This window comes from Haemorhous mexicanus, chromosome 22 (assembly GCF_027477595.1).
Source record: "Haemorhous mexicanus isolate bHaeMex1 chromosome 22, bHaeMex1.pri, whole genome shotgun sequence".
Lineage (NCBI taxonomy): Eukaryota > Metazoa > Chordata > Aves > Passeriformes > Fringillidae > Haemorhous > Haemorhous mexicanus.
The window spans coordinates 3,932,750-3,951,459 of NC_082362.1; the positions used below are offsets into that span (position 1 = coordinate 3,932,750).

The window sequence follows — 18,710 nt, forward strand, 5'->3', positions numbered from 1 at the left end:
CTCAGCTTTTAATTGCTCACATGGTTTCTGGGTGGTCTCTGTGTAAAGGACATTACAAAATGTGAAATGTTTTTTTCACTGCCAAAAGAGTTGTTACAAAATTGGCATTTCTAGCAGAGGTCTTAGCAATTCTAGTTTATTAACAGCTTTCTAGCAGGGTTTTTACACATTCACACATGAGCTGACAACAGAAGTTTTGCAAAAGAGTTCTTTATAGCAGAACTGATACTCAAAATATGCTGGAGACATTTAAAGTTCATCTTTTGCACCCAAAATCTATTTCATCAGGAACAGCCACTGCTAAAAAGGTGCCACATATTTGTTTACAGGTTCTCTGGTGGGTGTCAGCTTCAAGTGAGACTCAGTGCTGTGGTGTGGACATTACCCTGGCTGGCTTGGGCTGCACCTCCTGTTAGTCCCCAGACTGTCCCCTGAGGGACCACTCAGCCTCTCCAGGGCAGGCAGAAGCTGCTCCTGTGCCCAAGGAGTGACACAGCAGGGTCACCCCAGTGTGATGTGACAGCTCCTGGGCAGAGGGATGCCCTTCAAAGGCACCAGTCCTCTGGAGAGGCCAGCCAGGCTGACTGGAGGGTAATTAGTGCAGCAGCCTCTGTGTGGATCCATCTCCCTGCTTCACATTTCTCCTAAGAAGGGCTGCATGTGGAGGTTTGGGGTGAGTCCTCACTGCCAGCACCTCCCAGCACAGCCACGGGCTCTGCTCTTCATGAGGCCAGACCAACTCTGCTCCAACACACACAAAATGACCCCTCAGACCAAACCCAGGCTCTACCCTCCTGAAACCCCTCTGCCTCATCCAGACCTGCTGCTAGAAACAATTTCTGATGGGACAAAAGGAGCAGCACGTTTTTATTATCTGCAGTAAGTTACAGAAACACCACATTGTGATTTCACCATTCATGCTCTTTTCAAAGCTCACCCATTTCAACTTGGGTTTGTTTGCCCCCATAACACAGTTCCTACTCCTTCTCCAGTTAACCTAACCCCCTTCTTCACCTTTTGATACAAAGCTGACAAGCTGCAGAGAGATCTCTTGGGTCCAAAAAACTCATCAGAACCATCTTCTACCCAGCTCAGCTTACCTGGCCCTGGGAAGGCAAATGCCCTGAGGGCTGATTTACATTCTTTCAAATAAAGGTGGGGGCTGCTCAAAGACCAGCTGACTTTGCTTGAATCAGGTGTTGTGACTAACACTGCTCAAAAATCAGTAGTGAAACAAGGACTGGGAAACAGGGCATCATCGACACCCCTTCTGCACAAACACACCCAGTGCTGCAAGGTTGGAGAAAGCTCCAACACGTTTTCCAAGCTCCAACAGGCTCCAAGCTCACCAGCTTTGCAAGTCAAGCATTGCTGTGCAGCAGCATCAAGCCCCTCTTGCTCTGGGACAGAAGGAGCATGTGTCTCATCCCAACCACTAACTGGATTACAATGCATTCCATTTGTTTAGCAACATTTTCATAGCAGCTCTAACTCAAGCCACATCTTGGAGGAAATTTTCTGATGTGCTGAAGTAGTGCAGGATGGTTTTGTATTCACCAAGAAACTTTTCTCTCTGCTGGAGTGGAATGAGCTTTTCCCAGGCAAAGGGGAAGTGCTGCCTGCTCCCCTGGCCCAGCTGCACGCTGGCTCTCTCTGAGCTGAAACTGAAAGTGGCTCCGTTCCTGCTGAAGGAAAATAAATGCTGCTACCCAGTGGAAAGTCATCTCACAGCCAGGATGTCTGGGTGCTTCACAAAACTTTGGCCAAGCAAGCTTTGCAAAGAGCAATCCCAAACATCCCTCAGGTTCAAAGCTTCCCGTTCTTATCCTGCTGAGTTCATGCTTGTGGACACAATAATCCTTAAATTTGAAGACAAAAACCTAGAAGGTTTGAATGCTTTTATTTGAATTTTTATACAGCAATACAAATTATACAGATTTGTTACAGTACAGATTTTGCAGGGGTTTATAGAGGTACTTTGTGAGTTTTTGGTTTATTTAAAAGAAAGAGGCAGATCTCGGGAGCACGGTGACATGAACAAAACAATCTTGTGGTAGGAGGCAAATCCTGACCACAGGGAACACTAACCTGGCTGAAACCTACTGGGCAGAAAGGTGGTGGTAGCATTCCCAGCAATAACATCCCAAAAACATCAACCCTGGGATATTCTAGAGCTTTACACAGGAATTGGTGAGCACACAGGTAAGAGGGTTGTTCCTGTAACAGTGCTGAAAGTCCTCGAAGCCCTTGGATGCACTTTGCTGCAGAGGGGACAGAAATGAGGGAAGCTGATGTCACACTGAACCTGCTGCTGAGCAGGGGATGGCACAGAACAGAGTTGCTGCCACGATGGAAAAGGAAACCAGAAAATGCTTCAGATGTAGTCAAACAGGTACAGTGAGATGAGGAACACAATTTCAGATCTAATAATGCTGACACCATGTGCCCACTGAGACACCACCAGAACCTAATGGCTCGTGTCTTGTGTCCACCTTGGGTTCCTGTGAGCACACACAGGAGAACAGCAGAGCTTCCCTGCAGGCCCTAATGCACAGGAGAGGGGCTGAGCATATAATGCCATCAAGGTATTGCTATTACTAATGTGCATCAGGCTTGAGAGTCAAGTGTCTGGCACTGAGGGATTAAAGCCTTTCAGCAAGCAGGGTCAAAAATGTGATTACACCATCCTAAATGCTTCTATTCAGTTTGGTTTAATACTGCTACAGCAAGTGCTACCACGAACAACAGAATAAATTACAGATTATATAAATAAAATGTATGCACCAAATAAAAGATGTCTCTCTGCCACTTTTAATATACTTCGTTCCTGCAGTGGGTAAGAGACGTTTAAGAGGAGGGAGATGAGAAAATTCCACTCTCAGCTAGAAATCAAATTCTTTTTCAGTCACAGAAACTCCCCTTGCTAAAAATTTAAGATAAGCAACACCAACTAAATTGCATCCTGAGAATCCATCCCAGGGAAGCCCTTGAGAAGTACAAAGGTAACTGTATATCCTGCACTAGAATATGCTGGAATAGGCAAGCAGTCCCTTTCCTTCAGAGCCTTTGCACTCCACTGGTAGTGAAAGACAGAAACCATCAGAATGTAAAACATCAACTTAACACAGATTTCAAGATGCTCAATGTTAACAGCTCCTCTCCCATGCTCTTGCTGTGAGTGCAAATAACCACGAGAGCTTCTGTGCACAGAGAGGGGATGGGGTTGGCACAGAAAACCTGTGACTACGCCTGGGAGCCACCTGACACACAGAGCCTGTGTCCAAAACACACCCAGGGGAACAGGGGGTTTCCAGCAAAGTCACTCCAAGCAGATTTGTCCAAAGCAGGCAGCAGGACAAGGGCTGCTCTGCAAGCTGCATCATGCCAGCACTCTGGTTCAAGAGGTTGCACATATATTCCAAAATTTGCTGGCTTTAATATTAAACGTTTCCTACAAAGAGGAAGGGTTGCAATATTACAGGATTTGCTCTAAAATTCTCACAGTTTTATCATCTTTCCTGAAGACAAGTCAGCAGCCAGTACTACAGGTAGCAAATGCTTCTACTAGACTATGTACTAAAGTCAGGATTGAAACTATAACAGTGCTCTTAAGTTAGGAGTATCAGCATGATCCAAAACTGCCTGGGACACCAAGCTTGGCCACAATCATCACAGCCCTGGGACACCTGGAGAACTTCAGAAATTCAGTCAGCACAGGAGATTCAGAGCAGACTGGTGAGCAGGTTGTTGCTGCTTTAGGAAGCTCAATAAGCCATTCATGCCCACTCAAGGGCATGAATTTAATGTGTCTCTACCATCACCAGCCCATTACTGGAGTGTGTGAACACTCCTCCAGCTCTTCCTTCAGCCATCAGAACAACCCTGACAGCCACAAGCACCAAGAGCCCCCTCAGAAGTTGCTCCAGGCTTGCACAGCCCAGTGAGTCAGCAACACACCCGTGCCAGCACTGGGTGCTGCCCTGAGGACTGGGATGAGCTCTCCCAAGGGCATTCCTGGACTCAGGAGTTCAGTGGGGGTTATTTTTTGGTGGTTGGCAGCAGAGTTTTACAGCACATTAAATGCTACTGTCCACTGCTGCAGGGTCCAGCAGCTCTTCCAGAGTCCCACCTTCCCCACTTGCAACCAAACTGGAGTAACATGGCAAAGCACTTCTACAGTAGCAAAGCAAACTTGGTTTCAGTTCCAAAACCTGCCTGGTGCCTTCCTGCCTTCAGTTTTGTTTATTTTTCTACGTTTAAGCTGGAAGAAAGCACTGCACAGCTACCAGAAATAACTCAGTGAGAACATGAATAGCCACAAAGTGAATGATCCATTTGCTACACTGCTGGTACCTCCTCAGTCTGGGCTTTGCCATGCCAGGCTTAGCTTTAAGCAGCAGATAAAGTTAAGCATCACAGGTTAAACCTCAACTGCTTTTCCTACTAGGATGGGAAGAAAATAATCTTGCTTTCTCCTACAAAACTTAAATGCCACATCCATATATTAAATATAGTTGTGTTAACTGTTGACAAAAGCTGGTTTGATGAGCTTCTGTATAGGAAAATGCTCATCCACTGAATTTTTGAAAGAGGGAAAGAAAAAGGACTGGAGGAGTCTGACCCTGAGCCACATAGGAAGCACAGTGTGGAATGCTCCAAAGAAACCAGGCAATGCATAAATGTTTGCAAATGAAAAATTACTGTAAAGAAAAATGACACAATGATTTTGGATCAGGCTGCATTCACTAGTGGGGAACCCTTAACCAAAGCAGTATTAGCAGATACAGAAAAAGCCATCTAGAACTAAGATGACCCATTTGCCACCTCTCTCACTCATCAGGGTTCCTTTTCCCCATGCGGTGAGGAAATCCCTGCTTCCAGCAGCACCAGTTTGACAGAGCAGCTGTGGCTAAGTGTGGCAAGAGCTGCAGGGGACCAGCTCTCACCCAGCCCTGCTCTTCCACACTCCTCAGGGTGACAGACAGCACAGCCAGGGGCTGGCACACCCAGCTCCAGCTCAGGGCTGGGGCTCTGCTCAAGCTGTGCTAAGAGCAGCTCTAAAGAGAAGGTGGACTGAGTAGCTGGAAGCAGGAACACTTCCCATCCTCTCAGGCTATTGAAAGCAGTAAAACCAGCAGTGAGGACAGAGCTCATTTCCTCAATAAACATGGCTCTACCTCTTTCAGCTTCCCCTGCAGCACATTAGGCACAGCCACAGCCCCAGGGCAGCAGCCTCCCTAACCAGGATGTCTCCTGGGAAACAGGGCAGCTGGAAAAGGCTGGAGGAAGTTGGCAGAACAGCAGCAGTTGATCCATTTACTGCCTCAGCACTCACACTGAAGGACACAGCCTGCCTGGTGCTGGCCACAGGGCAGCAGCACCCACCTGGAGCACAGCCTGACCAGCTGCAGCACCTGCACACTGCAGGAATTCCAGACCCCACCTGGCAGCCTCAGCAATGCACTCGAGTGACACTGAAGTCACAGGACAAAGAAGTTGGGCTCATTTCCACCCATAATTAATTTTTACATCACTGTTCCAGCACTCTTTCAATTAGATTCCTCCCCTATATCTTTTCCTCTTCCCCCCCTTATTTTGTATCAGAACAGGACAAATTAACACAATATTTGAAAACTGAGGGGGGGAAACATGGTAGAGTAGACTCAAATAAAGACCAATGTTAAATATTACTTAATGTTTTCTTTTATTTAAAAGATCATTCACAAAATACCATATCCATAAATTCATTTTGTTATGAAGCAGAATGTGCTAAGTGTTTGGAATTCCTTTTTTTTTTTTTTCCTTTGTTTTTACATTTAAAAGTCAACTGTCTTGACTAGAAGTGAGTTTTTTATATGGGAATTTGTTCTTAAAATCTTTTCCACATTGAAGATGTAAATAGATCAATTTTTTGTTTGGAATACAACCACACAAATGCATGTCTGTCTTAAATTAAGTATTAGTGTTAGACAAATGGTTCTTATCTCAGAAGCAGATTAAGTGAAAGGCAGAAAGAAGGAAAGAGTAGTTCTGTAAATTGCTGGGACTCTGACTTACAACGGGAACCTTAGGGAAGAAATTCATCACTAGCAGTGGTGCTGGTAGTGGGGCAGCCATGCTTCCAACCTCCTCTTGCAAGTACTCTGGGGTGCTGGCTGGTTTACTGGTTTATCTCAAGGCTCTCAGCACTGGCAATGGGGGCTCAAGCTTTTCCCATACACTGGACATGTCCAAACTTCAGTGTGGTAGAACCAGCTTTTGGTTTTAAAAATTAATGATTTCTCCTTTTGCTTCAGCCTCCCCTCCCTCCTCCCACACAACACTGACAAGAAACATTTCAAGGGAAGAGAGGTGTAGTAACAAGAGATGCTTTTTACCTAAACTTCTACATGAGAATCTACAGCAGAAAGATTTCTAATCTGCCCATTTTCAAGGTATTCTGAAAGCTGAGGTCCTAAAACTGTACCCCACTGGGCAAAGAAATACAGGGGATAGTGACGATCAAATACTGCATGGCAAAGTATACACTCCTTCAACAAAAATAAAAAAGTCAATTTTATTTGTAGAAACTTCATTTAAAAATTTACCAAACATGTAAAACCCAAAAAAGTAAGCAGAAAGAGCCAGTGAGCAGTTGTGCTCAAACAGGCATGGCTTTGCAGCACTAACCTTGAGCTCAGAGTTGTAGTAGCATCATACCATTTGGAAGTCAAGAGCCAGCAGCAGGAAGAGGCTGCTGGCAGAGGCTTTATCCATACTGATTCCACCAGCTCTTCACCAGGCTTGCCAGGCAAGGCATCCATTAAATTGATCCTTCCTGGGAACCCATGTGAAAGGGCAGCTGCCCCCCTTAGTTTAATAAGGGGCTCTGCTGTGAACAGTGACTATCACCAATTGTCATAAATGGTATTTCACTACTTGGTTAGAACTGTAGATTTCTGTTCAACTCATCTGGACTCTTCAGTTTTCCTCTTCAGAGCCACAGCAATACAGAACGAGACATGCAAGTCAGAAGAGGAACACTGAGGAAGTAAAAGGAAACAATACAGGGAAATAACTAAGTCTAACCTGTGCTTCTAAAGTAAAACAAACCCAGAAAGGAAGAAGTGAAGCAGCACCTTTGTCCAGAGACCTCCACACTTGTGGAAGCAGCCACACTGCCTTATCTACTGGCAACTGTGCTGCTTGGAAGGAAACAGAAGAGGGAAACTCAGCACAAAGCAGGCACTAGATACAGCAAAGCCAAGAACGTACTAAAAACCACTTGTTAACAGCTGACATGCATTCACAAGCTCTGTGTTTTCGGTTTCAAAGAGGACAAATACCAGATGGCAGGAATGGTAAACTGCAGGGTTGACATTCCAGCAGAGCTAGTCACTCTGTACTGTCTTGCTTTTTCTCCCGCCTCCCCATTCCCTCTCAACCCCAAACTCAGTCGTGTTCTTTTACTACTTCCTCCCGGGGCTTGGCTCCTCCGAAGATGGCAGAGTTTGGATTGGCTACTTGATTGAGGGGAGTATCGACTGTTCGAGGCTTGAGCTGGAGCCGGGGTCGCTGTGCTCGTTCCTCTGAAAGGAAAAACATTCCACTTGTGACATCTGCCTGGGAAGGGCAGGAGCTTTAACCTGACAAGGAAACCAGGAGTCTCCTTCGTGGAGGAAGAGCAAGCCACACACAGCAGGAGTTTACCTTCTGTTGGCTCTCTGAAGTCCATGGAAGACCCACGAAGGGGAGGCCCATCTCTGAAGCGACCGGTGCCACCACTTCCCATGGAGGCCCCTGGTGGCCGCCGGTCTCCAGGGCGGGTTCCTCTACCCCGACCTCCCAAGAAGTCATCATCTTTGAATCCTGAAGATGGAAGACAGTGAATTTAAAGAGCATCTTTTGCAATGTATTTCATCTAGATTTAGCTGGATGACTGGAAAACCTCGCTAGTCACCGCTGTCAGTCCAAGGTGATGCACTGAGAGCCTTTGCCTGCAGACAGATTGTTTCACAGAGCTCTAGCACCTTCTGGAGGAGTTGTTCAGGTTCCATTTGAAACCAAGCATACTATGCCAAGTTCAGAAAGTGCTTTATCCACTTAGAGGCTTACTGGAGGGTTGGAGAGTGGATCAAGTCAGTTTAAAATATGAGCCTTGGCTGCAACTTGAGTTTGTTAACACCATTAGCTGAGTTGAGAGACAGCACTACAGAGCAGTGCTCAGACTCAGACAGTACTCAGAGTACTTCCACAGCCAGATCATCACACCAGCTACAACCTCAGTATGAAATCCACAGGAGCAAATTGGAAAATAGCTGGGGAATAGTGAAATACACTTATAAAACAGGGTAAAATCCCAGGGCTGCTTAGCTGTACTATAAACTGACCAGGCATAGGGAAAAAAATTTAAAAAATTAAAAAAAAAAATCAGACTTTAAACTGACTGCATTTCTTCAGTTTATGTATCACAAAAAAAAAAAAAGTAAATCAAGAACTCTGTCACTGACCAGAGTTCCAGTCTGTACCAGCGACTACTCCTGAGTATCTCTCCAAGCCCCCACTGCCTGCATTTCAGTGGGAGGAGGATACTTCAGGCTACCAGCATACAGAATACACACAGATTTTCAGAAGCTGCCTGGAAGAGAAAGTTGTTTGGTTCCCAACTTTTTCCACATTTTCCTTTCCACTTCAGTATTCAGCAGTTACAGAGCTGTCCCTTACTTACTCCAGTGCCAAACAAGCCATCTTTAAAGACTTGATCTAGAGCAAGGCTGTACAACCTGAGAAGAAAAGCTTCTGTAGCAGCTAAGACTGAAATGCTAAACTTCTGGCTCACGAATCACTCATCCAGCATTTAACAAGCTGAAATGCATCCACATTTGGAGAAGCTGCCAAGGAAGGTATGAAGCTGTGACACAGAATGCTTAGCTCCAAAGGCAGGTTAAGCACAGCACTGCAGCAAGCTCCTCTCTCCAGCACCATGCTCCAATCCATGCTGGCAGCAAGGGCACACTTTGCTTCTCCTGCATCCTTCATTCCACTCACGCAGAGACCAGACATTGCAAAGTTGTACTTGCCAACATCTCTCCATCAGAAAATGGACCAAACCCATGAATTCAGAGGACAAAAGCAATTGTGTTAATGCCACCCTGCATTCTAATAGCTGGAACTGACTGGAAGTTAAGAGCAAACCCAGTGGCTCCGTCACTACCTTCCACTCAGCAAGCTCAGTCACTTGCTGCAGCTGCATTATCAAAACAGGTCTGAAAGTTCAGGAACATTTTGCATTTACAAGTGCTTTGGAACACTAATCTGACTTTGGAGAAGTCAGTTACTTCAGGGACACACATATAATGACATCACATCTCCCTGAGAAGATAAAAGCCTCTGCTCTGACAAAATATCAGCTTTCCTACATGGACTGTCTGTTTCTGCTACTATTCAGAAATTTACTTAGCTGTATGCTTGAGAAATGCTTAAAGCAGCCACTCATAAGCTACATCTGGACAAGAACTCTGTCATTTATGGGTATTTCAAAGAATTTTCTATTGAGACATTATTCTATTTGCTCTCAAGGCAACAGAGGATTCCCCATGAGGAATCCCACCAGAGCTGCAGGACGTCCAAAGTTGGTACATACAGTAGATTCAATCAAACCAATGGTGACAAATGAAAAGGAGAACATTTCAGTGCCTTTTAGGCTTCCTATCTGTATAAGTGTTAATACTGATACCAGAATTGAAGTCATCTCTGGAATCCCATCCACCTCCTCTGGATTCTCTGGAACCTCCTCCCATTCCTAGGAAAAAAGCCACAATTGTGTTCAAGTCTGAAGCTGTGGGAAAGACTGAGCAAGGGAACACCAAACCAATGTTTCAGTCCTTCAATATTTAAAGTTATGCTGCTGGAAAATCCTTTCCTTTGGTACAACCAAGTTCCATTGCACAGGAACAAATAGTCAGTTTAAGTTCATGAAGAATAAGTGGCCAGAAAAGTTTCTTTAGTACACATTCAACAGAAACCTCTGGTGAGTCTGGTTCAACCAACCTTCAACTACAGGCAAGAATGTTTTTACACTGGAACGAGACATACTCCAAAATTAGCACTTGTCTACATGTGCTTACTCACTTTTCATACATCATAAAATAGTAGCAGATCAGACTGTTGGGCTTATGATTGTCCTCTGCAAGACACAACACATTAGTAGGGGTATTGGTCTCACTTCCTGGGTTAGGAGTGACAACACATCCAGCCTTTGGACACAAAGCACAGCTAAATTTCAGACACCTCAGGAGCAGCAGCAGCAGCTGGTTAGAAACACGTACATATTTACATACAGAATTTCACTTTTCAATGTTCACTTGCATGCCTTGTCTCAGCATTAGTCAGCACCAGAAGCCATAACTACAACCATCATATTTAAGAAACTACTTAGAAAAATGGAAATCACCTCTGTCATCAGGCCCGCCACCTTTTCTGAAGCCAAAGCCACCTTTATCCTGTTTCCTGCCTTCTGCTATGTCCACTCGGAGTGATCGGTCACCCAAAAGCTGTTAAACCAAGGGGAGAATCTGTTCAGGATCTATCAAAAGGGCTGTCAAAGTTTGAGACTTCTGCTTGTCTTTGATTTCACAAATTAATGGCAAGTGTACTTACTGCACCATCGTATGTAAGAGCTTCCTTGAGTGACTCCACCTCATCGAACTCTACGTAACAAAATCCTGTAAGAAACAAATCTCAAGTTAATAGCACTTTAAAAAGGCCTCTGTAAGAGTCTACTCCTCCTGCATGTCTACTAATAGTTTCCTTCTCTTCTAAACATAAGTTGTGATGTGCACATACAAGATGCACACGGCTTTGAAACCAATTATCAACAATGAACACATTTACCTGCACCTGTTAATGATAGGGCAAATCCTGAAACAGAACTCTGGGCACTCTGTGAATGCCAAGAGCCTAATTCCCTTTTTCACAGAGTTCTCATTATAGATTGGATCTGATCTATGCCTTCAGACAGTTATTCAGCTGAATATTGACATTTCATTCTTAGAGTTTTTAAACAAGAAATTGAAATACTTATGTGGTCAGCAGTGTGATTTTGTGTCATCCCATCATTTAGTAGATTTACTCCTTTTCAAAGGCACTCTGTTATCCAAGGTAAGCCTTTTCCATCCCTTAAAGTAACTTACAAATGTGGGCCATTTCCTCCAAACAACTCCCATAGCAGTTGAATTTGCATCCTCTAAAAGGACTGCCTGAATGGGTCATCTACTCGCCTTTTCTCCCTGTCTACTAAAAAAAGACAAGAGCTGGAGCAATGAGAGTCTTCTGATGTAAAGGAATTACTCAATACTTAAGGTCATAGGATTGAAGTGGGTCAGCTCTGGTAGAATTCATACCAGACAAGGTTTGAGAAAGTTCTGTTACGTCAGGGCAAATATGACTTCTCACTCAGGTTACTCTGTATCTCAGGATGATGAAACAGTGACTCTCATTCAAATGATACACTTACACATTAGCAGTGAATCAGAAAACCAGCACAAGTCAACATAAAAGCTGAAAACTGTGCTTTAGACTGAAATTCCCTTTTAAAGTGATGTTCTTACTAATTTTTCATCTACCACCAAAGAGCTCTGAGCACTCACCTTTAAATTTGTCTGTTTCCTTGTCTCTGACTAGTCGTACGCTCCTTATGCTGAGATCCTTGAAAATGGCATCTATGTCTCCTTGGACAGTGTTGAAGGGCAGATTTCCCACATAAGCTGTGAAAGGGGGTTCTGTTGGCAGCTCTTTATTTCTGCGAGAACCAAGGCCACCTCCACGAGACCTGTTGGAAAAAGCACAGTGCCTCTGGAGCTGCACAGCACAGCTGCTCTTGGGTGCCCTGCCCAGGTGCTGTGTTTAGCTGCAAGTCCATTTCCCCACAGCTTTGCTCAGTTTTTCTATTCTTCTGCCTGTACCTGCCACCTGAACTGCTACTCAACTCCTTTCCAGTATTACCTGATGCAGAACTTCAGTGGGAAACTGAACACATTACCAGGTGAATTCATTAATGAAGTGATGAATGAACTTCTTAACCCACAATTCATTAAGGAAAGCAACATAAGGTTACCTGTAATTCCCTTGCTCAAAAACATTACCTCTAAAAAACCCCACTATTATTTAGGAATAATTTATGGCAATGAAGAAATACTTGTATGGCACAGGTTTGTCAGCTTGTCTGGAAATAAAGCTGGATCCAATGCTTTTAACTAAAGAGTGTATTACCTTCACCCACTCCACAATCATCCAAATAATCTCAGCAATAGTTAACTTAAGAGAAACACCTTCCCTTAAGTCTGAAGCTGTGGCCATAATTGTTGGATATCTGGACTGGATTGCTTTGAACTGAACACAAAATAAGTTTGGTTGAACAAGGGGTTCTGAGGCAGACAAAAATCACATGCTCTCTGGATGCTGACCTCTTTTGTCTTGTGAATTACAGAGGTAAACTGGGTGGTCTTTTCCTGTCTTGTCCCTCAATACCAGTGAAACCCTTGGCACTGAGTGCTGAGGAACTAAATTGTACCAGCTGAACTCTTTATTAATGTAACACATCTGTGTGAACTTCCTGCAGAGCCCAATCTTCAAAAGCCAACTTGGAATTTCTCTACAGAGAGCAAGGTATGTACAAGGCAACCTGAAGTCAGAGCTCCTAGACTTGTAGACTACAGGATGCCACTGGTTCCAACACCATTTGTCCCACATAAGCAACCTCTGACCTTTACCTGAAATATCTACTTACTACTCTGTCCATCTTCCCGTTATCACCTTCCTTCTACTGGGCTTTGCTTGTGTCTGTTCCCTTTCCCTGAGGCTCCCCATGCATTTAAAACCACAGTGGAACACAAGTTGTACCAAAGCAGGATTTGCCCATCTGACATGGACCGATTAAATAGCTGCAGAGTCCTTCCTATAATCCAGAAGGTCAAATAATTTTATCATTTCCTTTTATTCTGGCTGGTTGCATGCAGTCAAAAAAATCCATTGGGCAAGCAAGGTCCTTGGCAATATTTTTTTCATTCAAGAATAAATATTTTACTACTAATGAATCAGATAATGCATTAAGCTTGAATAAGACTCCTTAACTCTCTAGGTGAGCCTGTCATTTGTGCCTTATTTAGCAGCTCCATGTAAGAATCATTTGTCACCAACACCATCAACATGCTGCTAAATCTACTTGAACCACAATCTACATATCTTTAATTAGCGTCCACCCAGGTTTGCATTTTAGCATTTTTGACAATATTCCTCATCTGCCTTTGTCTCATTAACAAGTCAAAAACATACTGGAGAACTAAAGCTGTAATAGTTTTGAATTACTTTAGTCAGAAGACTGAGTTTTAAGGAGGAACTCCAAGAAAGCTGAGTTGCTGTTCTAAATAATCCCATAATACATAGAATCAGTTCCATGCCTTTGTCCTCATTTATCATTTACAGCATTAGGAACAGCTATTAGCATACCATCCATTTAACTTGCATCCAAAAAAGAAAATATTAATGTTTATGTCCTCCAGGAACATCAGAATTGAGTTTCAGAGGAGCATTCTCTCCGTGTACAGATTCTCAGGATATTCCCTGAGCTGCCAGTCACCTAAACACCCAGCCTGGAGCTGAGTCTGTGGCCAGACCAACAAGGTGATCAGGACAGCTGCAAAGAGCACTTTACCAAGCTAGGAATGAGAAGGGGAACAAGGGCTGGAACTACCACTTCCATCAACTCCATCTGAGCCACTTCTAAAACCACACTCTCAATCCCCAAAAGGATTTTCTGTGCTACAGACAAACCTCCTTTCTACCACAGTGCACCAGAACTTCACAGGCTGCATGTGTGGAAATCCATGCCCCATTGTGCAATCCAGACTGATTTTAAAGCCACAAAATTAAATAGTCTTCTCCAATTTTATATTAAGGCTTTGGTTATCAACTATATAACTATACCTTTGGTATTTAGTTTCCATTTGAAGAACAGGAATGGTCAACAACTGAGTTTCAAACCAAGTTTCTTATGGAACTCAGGTATAGCAACAGAAAAAGCAACTGTTTCTGTACTTCCCTACATTTCTTCCAACACTGAAACAGTGAAATAAAAGGGCTGACTTCAGTAACCAAACAATGAGATTGGAAGAAGATTCTCTCATTTGCAACAAAGTAGGACAAAAGCAAAAAAATAATTGAAAACACATCTGAACTAGGCAAACCAGAGTTGTGAATGAATATCTGCACTTCCCACTCTAAGCTTGTGCTTAGACACAATTAGGTAATAATAATTATTATGTCATCTTACTGTGAGAATCTGAAAGACATGACTTGATTTCCTTGTCAGAAAACCAAAGCAGAAAGCTGAAGAGGAAAGCTTGCTTCTAACAACACCCCCACCATAATTAAACTTTGGTGGGCTGAGTTAATGACTTTGGCCATATTGGGTAGAAAACAACTCAACTCCCATTTTAGAGCTACTCTTATGCAAAGTTTAGTTAGGTCTCCAGAAAAGATCTGCCAGAAGTTCAAAATTAAGGATATTTTGAAAGTCAGTATCTGAGTTAAACAGCCTTTCCCTAGAGATCAAAGCTCAAGATTTGCCTTTTGCACAGCACAGAGACAATGGCCCACCCTGGCTTCTGACACCAGAGCTTTTCTGGGGCAGCACAAGGATTAGAAGGATGACAGTGCCAACCCTCCAAGACCACAACACCAAATTCAAACCCAATTTATTCAAGCAACCCAGGACATGTCTGGAGTAAGTATCAGATGTCTTCAGCAAAATGCTTACCTCAGCCTAAAAATGAGGAGTAATCTTTTAATGCTCAATGGGTAAGACAGAGGATGCAAGCTGCCAGAAGCACAAGGACTAACTCCCCATTTTCACTGAACTGTGCAGCACTTCAGCAGGTGAATCTTAACCTTCAGTAGGGTGCCCAGCACTTCAAGCCACACCTAAATAAACAGCCTAACAGTAAGTTAGGAGTGGTAAACACTCCTCTTCTTTCAACTCTGAGAAGCACTACAGACAGTTCTACAGACAGTTTCTGTTTCAACTAGGCCTTGGTATACTTACCTACAGGTTTTCCTGTCAAATTTTGGGCTCCAAAATACTTTCTAAAAAGCTTACAGTAAGCCTTTTGCCATTTATGTCAGCATCACATTCTTCACCAGGAATAAAGTGACTTCTTTAAGTAATTTCATAATATCCCCTAATGTTATGATTCAGCTTTTAGTCAGTGCATCACTGAACATCTCAGGTGCAGCAAATCCCCTCTCATCACACCAGTCATATCTCGATGCTCTTCCACCATTATTTTGATGATTATGAGAAAGAGGCAGATAACTTCCATATGTTCAAACCTGTTGGGCACTGATTTCCCATCTGTCACACTGAAATCCTGTGCTCACTTGCTATGTACACCAAAGGTTATGCAAAATGCAACTTCCACAAAAACTACCACACCTCAGCTGAGGTTACACTATTCCTACAGTCCTAGACACCTAAAATGAGAAGGAGCCACTTTAAATTAAATGGGATTCTTTAATCAGAACCTTCAAGAACAGTCATGTTTTCACTACACTTCATTTATTACAGGAATTCATACCATGTACACAGAGAGTAAACTGTGAGTTAGCTATTAGTAACTTAATAATGATAACAATAAATTAGATAGAAGTATACACTGGACTCTAATATTAGTAGTATCTGATGTTTAGAACTGCAGGTAAATTAAAATAAGTACATTTTCTTATCTGTAAAGAGATCTACTGATTTGCAGGATGCCTTTAGTTTACCAAGCAAGGATCCACATCTTCCCGGACAGCAAATTTAAGTTCTCTTACAGGAATCTAAATAATATTTTACCTGGCATTTTATTACTTTACAGAATATGCCTACACTGATCAGACAGACTGTGCAGCAATATCTGAGTTTATAAAGAGTAAAGTATCACTTTAGGCTGCTGGCAAGGCTATTTTGTTACAGAATTTAAAAAAATAACAGAAATGCAAGTGGCTACATCATCTGTTTGCTCTGGGACATCTCTGAATTAGACACAAAGGGTATCAGTGCATGAAAAATGAGCTTGAAAAGCTTAAAGTGTCAGAGTCCTTCCAAAGACAAAAAAAACTTACTGCTGTTCTAACTCCAGCAGCTCCTCCCTGCTGCCTAAACAGTCTGAAACGAAACCAAGTTATTTATCTAAGAGCAGAAAAGGACACGAACACACTTTTGATCAGGAAATACACCCTGGAAGATAAGATTATACAGTAACACACTAGGGAAGATTTGCTCACGAAGAAGTTTATTCCACAGATGTATGCCTACTGTTTTATTTCAGAGAAACTTGTAACGGCACCAGCCTCCAAAAAAAAAAAATCAATTGTTTGATTGCACCTTCCTAGCTTGATTTAACACAAACTTCTAATTACGGGTTATTGTCTTTGTAGCTCCTCCCCTAAATACTCTTCAGCAAAGAGACAAGCCCGATTCCTCAGGATCAGGGATTTGCAGTCAGCACCCGGAGTCCCGGATAACGCAGGACCGCGGCTGCCGGCGCTACTCGTGCGGAGACACCACAAAGCCCTCCCATTTCCTCCCGCCGCAGGCACCACAACGCTGCCCGCTCCCGGGGGCGTCTCGTCCCGCCAGCACAGCGGCCTCCGGCCCTGCTCCGGTCCTTCGGGGACGTTCCCTCCGCCCATCCCGGCTCTGCACAGCTCCTCACGGCCTTCCTTGGCTCTGGCCCAGCACCTCCCTAAATCCCCCCTCCACTCGCCTCCGGGACGGCGGGAACAGCGACACCCTCTTCCTCCCGCCCCTTCCCGGCGCTCCCGAGCCGCCCAGCCCCGGATCCTGCGGCGCTGGCCGGAGCAGTGCGGGCACGGCCGGGACCCCCAGGACCGCAGCCCCCGCCCCGCCGCACAAAGCGAGCCAGCGGAAGGACACCCCCCCGCACCGGAGGACAGCGGGCGGGGGGCAGAACGAGCCTGAACAGTTCCCAGAGGCTGCGCCCCCGTCCCGCAACCCCCGCCCGCCATCCCCGCGGAGCGGGGCAGGCCGGGCCCCGGGGCCGCGCCCCCGCCTCGCCCGGCCGGGGCCCCTGCTCCCCGCTGCCGTCCCAGCTACGGGGGGAGCCCCGAATGCTGCCCCCGGCCCCGCTCACCCGCGGCCGCCGCCGAAGCTGCTGTAGGCCCGGTCGTCGTAGGGATCGAAATCCGCCATCGCCGCCGCGGCCTCGTCCCCGTGCGAGCGTGACAGGACCGCGCCCGAGGACCCCGCAACGCTTATATACGGCGGCGCGCGGGCCGGGGCTGCCCCGCGCGGTGCCTGCCTCCAGCTCCCCGCCCCGACGGGGCTGTCCCCGCTGCTGCCTGTCGGGAGGTGCACGGCGCGGCTCGCTCCCGTCGGCGCTGGGTCGCGATTTGCCCGGGGATCCGGTCGGTGTCTGCGATCTGCGCGGGATCTACCCGCGGCTCCGCCCGGGGATCTGCTCCGGATCTGCCGGAGGATCTGCCCGGGATCTGCCCGTGGATATGCCCGGTGTCTGTCGGGGATAGCCCCGGGGATGTGCCCGGGCTGCGCTGCGGTGAGCGTTGGACACTCCAGTGCCGATCCAGGGCCAGCCCGCGGCTCTCATTCCCCGAGCATCCTGGTGTCGCTGCGGGCAGGGATCACAGGGCTCATGGAAATGGATCCTGCTCCAGGTGTCACAGTCATCCACAGTGATCACAGGGATGGATCCTGCTCCGGGGCCATTCCCTGCACTCTCGCGCGTGTCTGGCAGCAACACGCAGTGTTCACAGGGCTGCTGGATTTTATTGCAAATTATGACAACGGGCTGTACCCGAGAGCTTCATAGTGTCCTTAAAAAATACCATTTGTACCAGCTGGTTTGTCTCCTTTTGCCAGGCCATAATTTAATGTTTTCTAATAAAACCACACCACAGATTCTCATACGATAACCGGCTATGCCCACGCCTCGTGTCCCTGACCCTGCGCTGCCGATCCCGGCTCACCCCGCAGGCTTTGCCCCTCTGTCCCGGGCCAGCCCCGCGGGGACAGGATCCAGCCGGGATCCTGGATCGCAGCCTCCCTCCAGGGACGCGAACCGGGTGAGGGAAGCCCGGGAGCCCTCGGGGCAGGGCAGAGGAGGGAGGAATGAGTCCAGCGGAGGAGCAGGGCTGGGAGGGAACGTAGCGCTGAGGGGAGCAGGGGTGTTGTAAAATGTGGAATATGCCAAGATTATCTTAAATAGTAATGTTCTTTAATGTAAGATCTAAGATCTTTGCATACTTTCAGCAAGAAAGGAGACCCAAGCCGTGGGGCAGGCAGCATGCCTTACTCAAGGACATCCTGAAACTAATGAGCATTAAGGATGTAGTAAATTCGAATTTTGGTGTACGTCTGTGTATACTTTGCTAACTTAGCAGAACATTCAAGATCCATGTATCCGATAGCTGATCTATGTTCATTATAATTCTAAAGATGCTGTGAAGATCCTTCCCCTCAACATGTGTAGAAGTTAGCTAAGGTTACACAACTTGTAAATTACTAATCAATCCCGATAGATGGGTGGTACTTAGAAAGTTACTAACTCCCGACTGAGTATAAATAATGGGGTGAAAAGCCAGGTGGGGCGTGCTGGATTTGTGGAACACCCCCGAGCACCGCGGCTCGCGCAACTCTGAAATAACCCATCAAA

At 45.6% G+C, this 18,710-nt stretch overlaps 1 protein-coding gene across 2 annotated transcripts; it reads right to left on the bottom strand.

The window, feature by feature from the left end:
* Window positions 1-5,685: 5,685 nt before the first annotated feature.
* EIF4H (eukaryotic translation initiation factor 4H) lies at window positions 5,686-17,328 on the bottom strand. 2 transcript variants are annotated; one of them, XM_059866289.1, is made up of 7 exons: window positions 17,172-17,328; window positions 11,628-11,809; window positions 10,639-10,703; window positions 10,433-10,532; window positions 9,716-9,781; window positions 7,690-7,848; window positions 5,686-7,568 (listed from the first exon to the last, which is right to left on the bottom strand). In XM_059866289.1, exons 1-7 carry the CDS (start codon window positions 17,228-17,230, stop codon window positions 7,432-7,434), a joined length of 768 nt encoding a protein of 255 aa, XP_059722272.1. In that variant the 5' UTR covers window positions 17,231-17,328; the 3' UTR covers window positions 5,686-7,431. The 2 variants fall into 2 exon arrangements, with proteins under 2 accessions (XP_059722272.1, XP_059722273.1); XM_059866290.1 differs by lacking the exon at window positions 9,716-9,781.
* Between the last annotated feature and the right edge of the window lie 1,382 nt (window positions 17,329-18,710).

Excerpts from the sequence above, each read along its gene's own strand:
- EIF4H (XM_059866289.1), bottom strand. The coding sequence starts at position 17,230 with ATGGCGGATTTCGATCCCTACGACGACCGGGCCTACAGCAGCTTCGGC. Across the intron at positions 9,782-10,432 it reads TGGCGGGCCTGATGACAGAG|GAATGGGAGGAGGTTCCAGA; the intron begins GTGATTTCCATT and ends CTTTTTTCCTAG. Across the intron at positions 7,569-7,689 it reads CTTCAGAGAGCCAACAGAAG|AGGAACGAGCACAGCGACCC; the intron begins GTAAACTCCTGC and ends TTTTCCTTTCAG.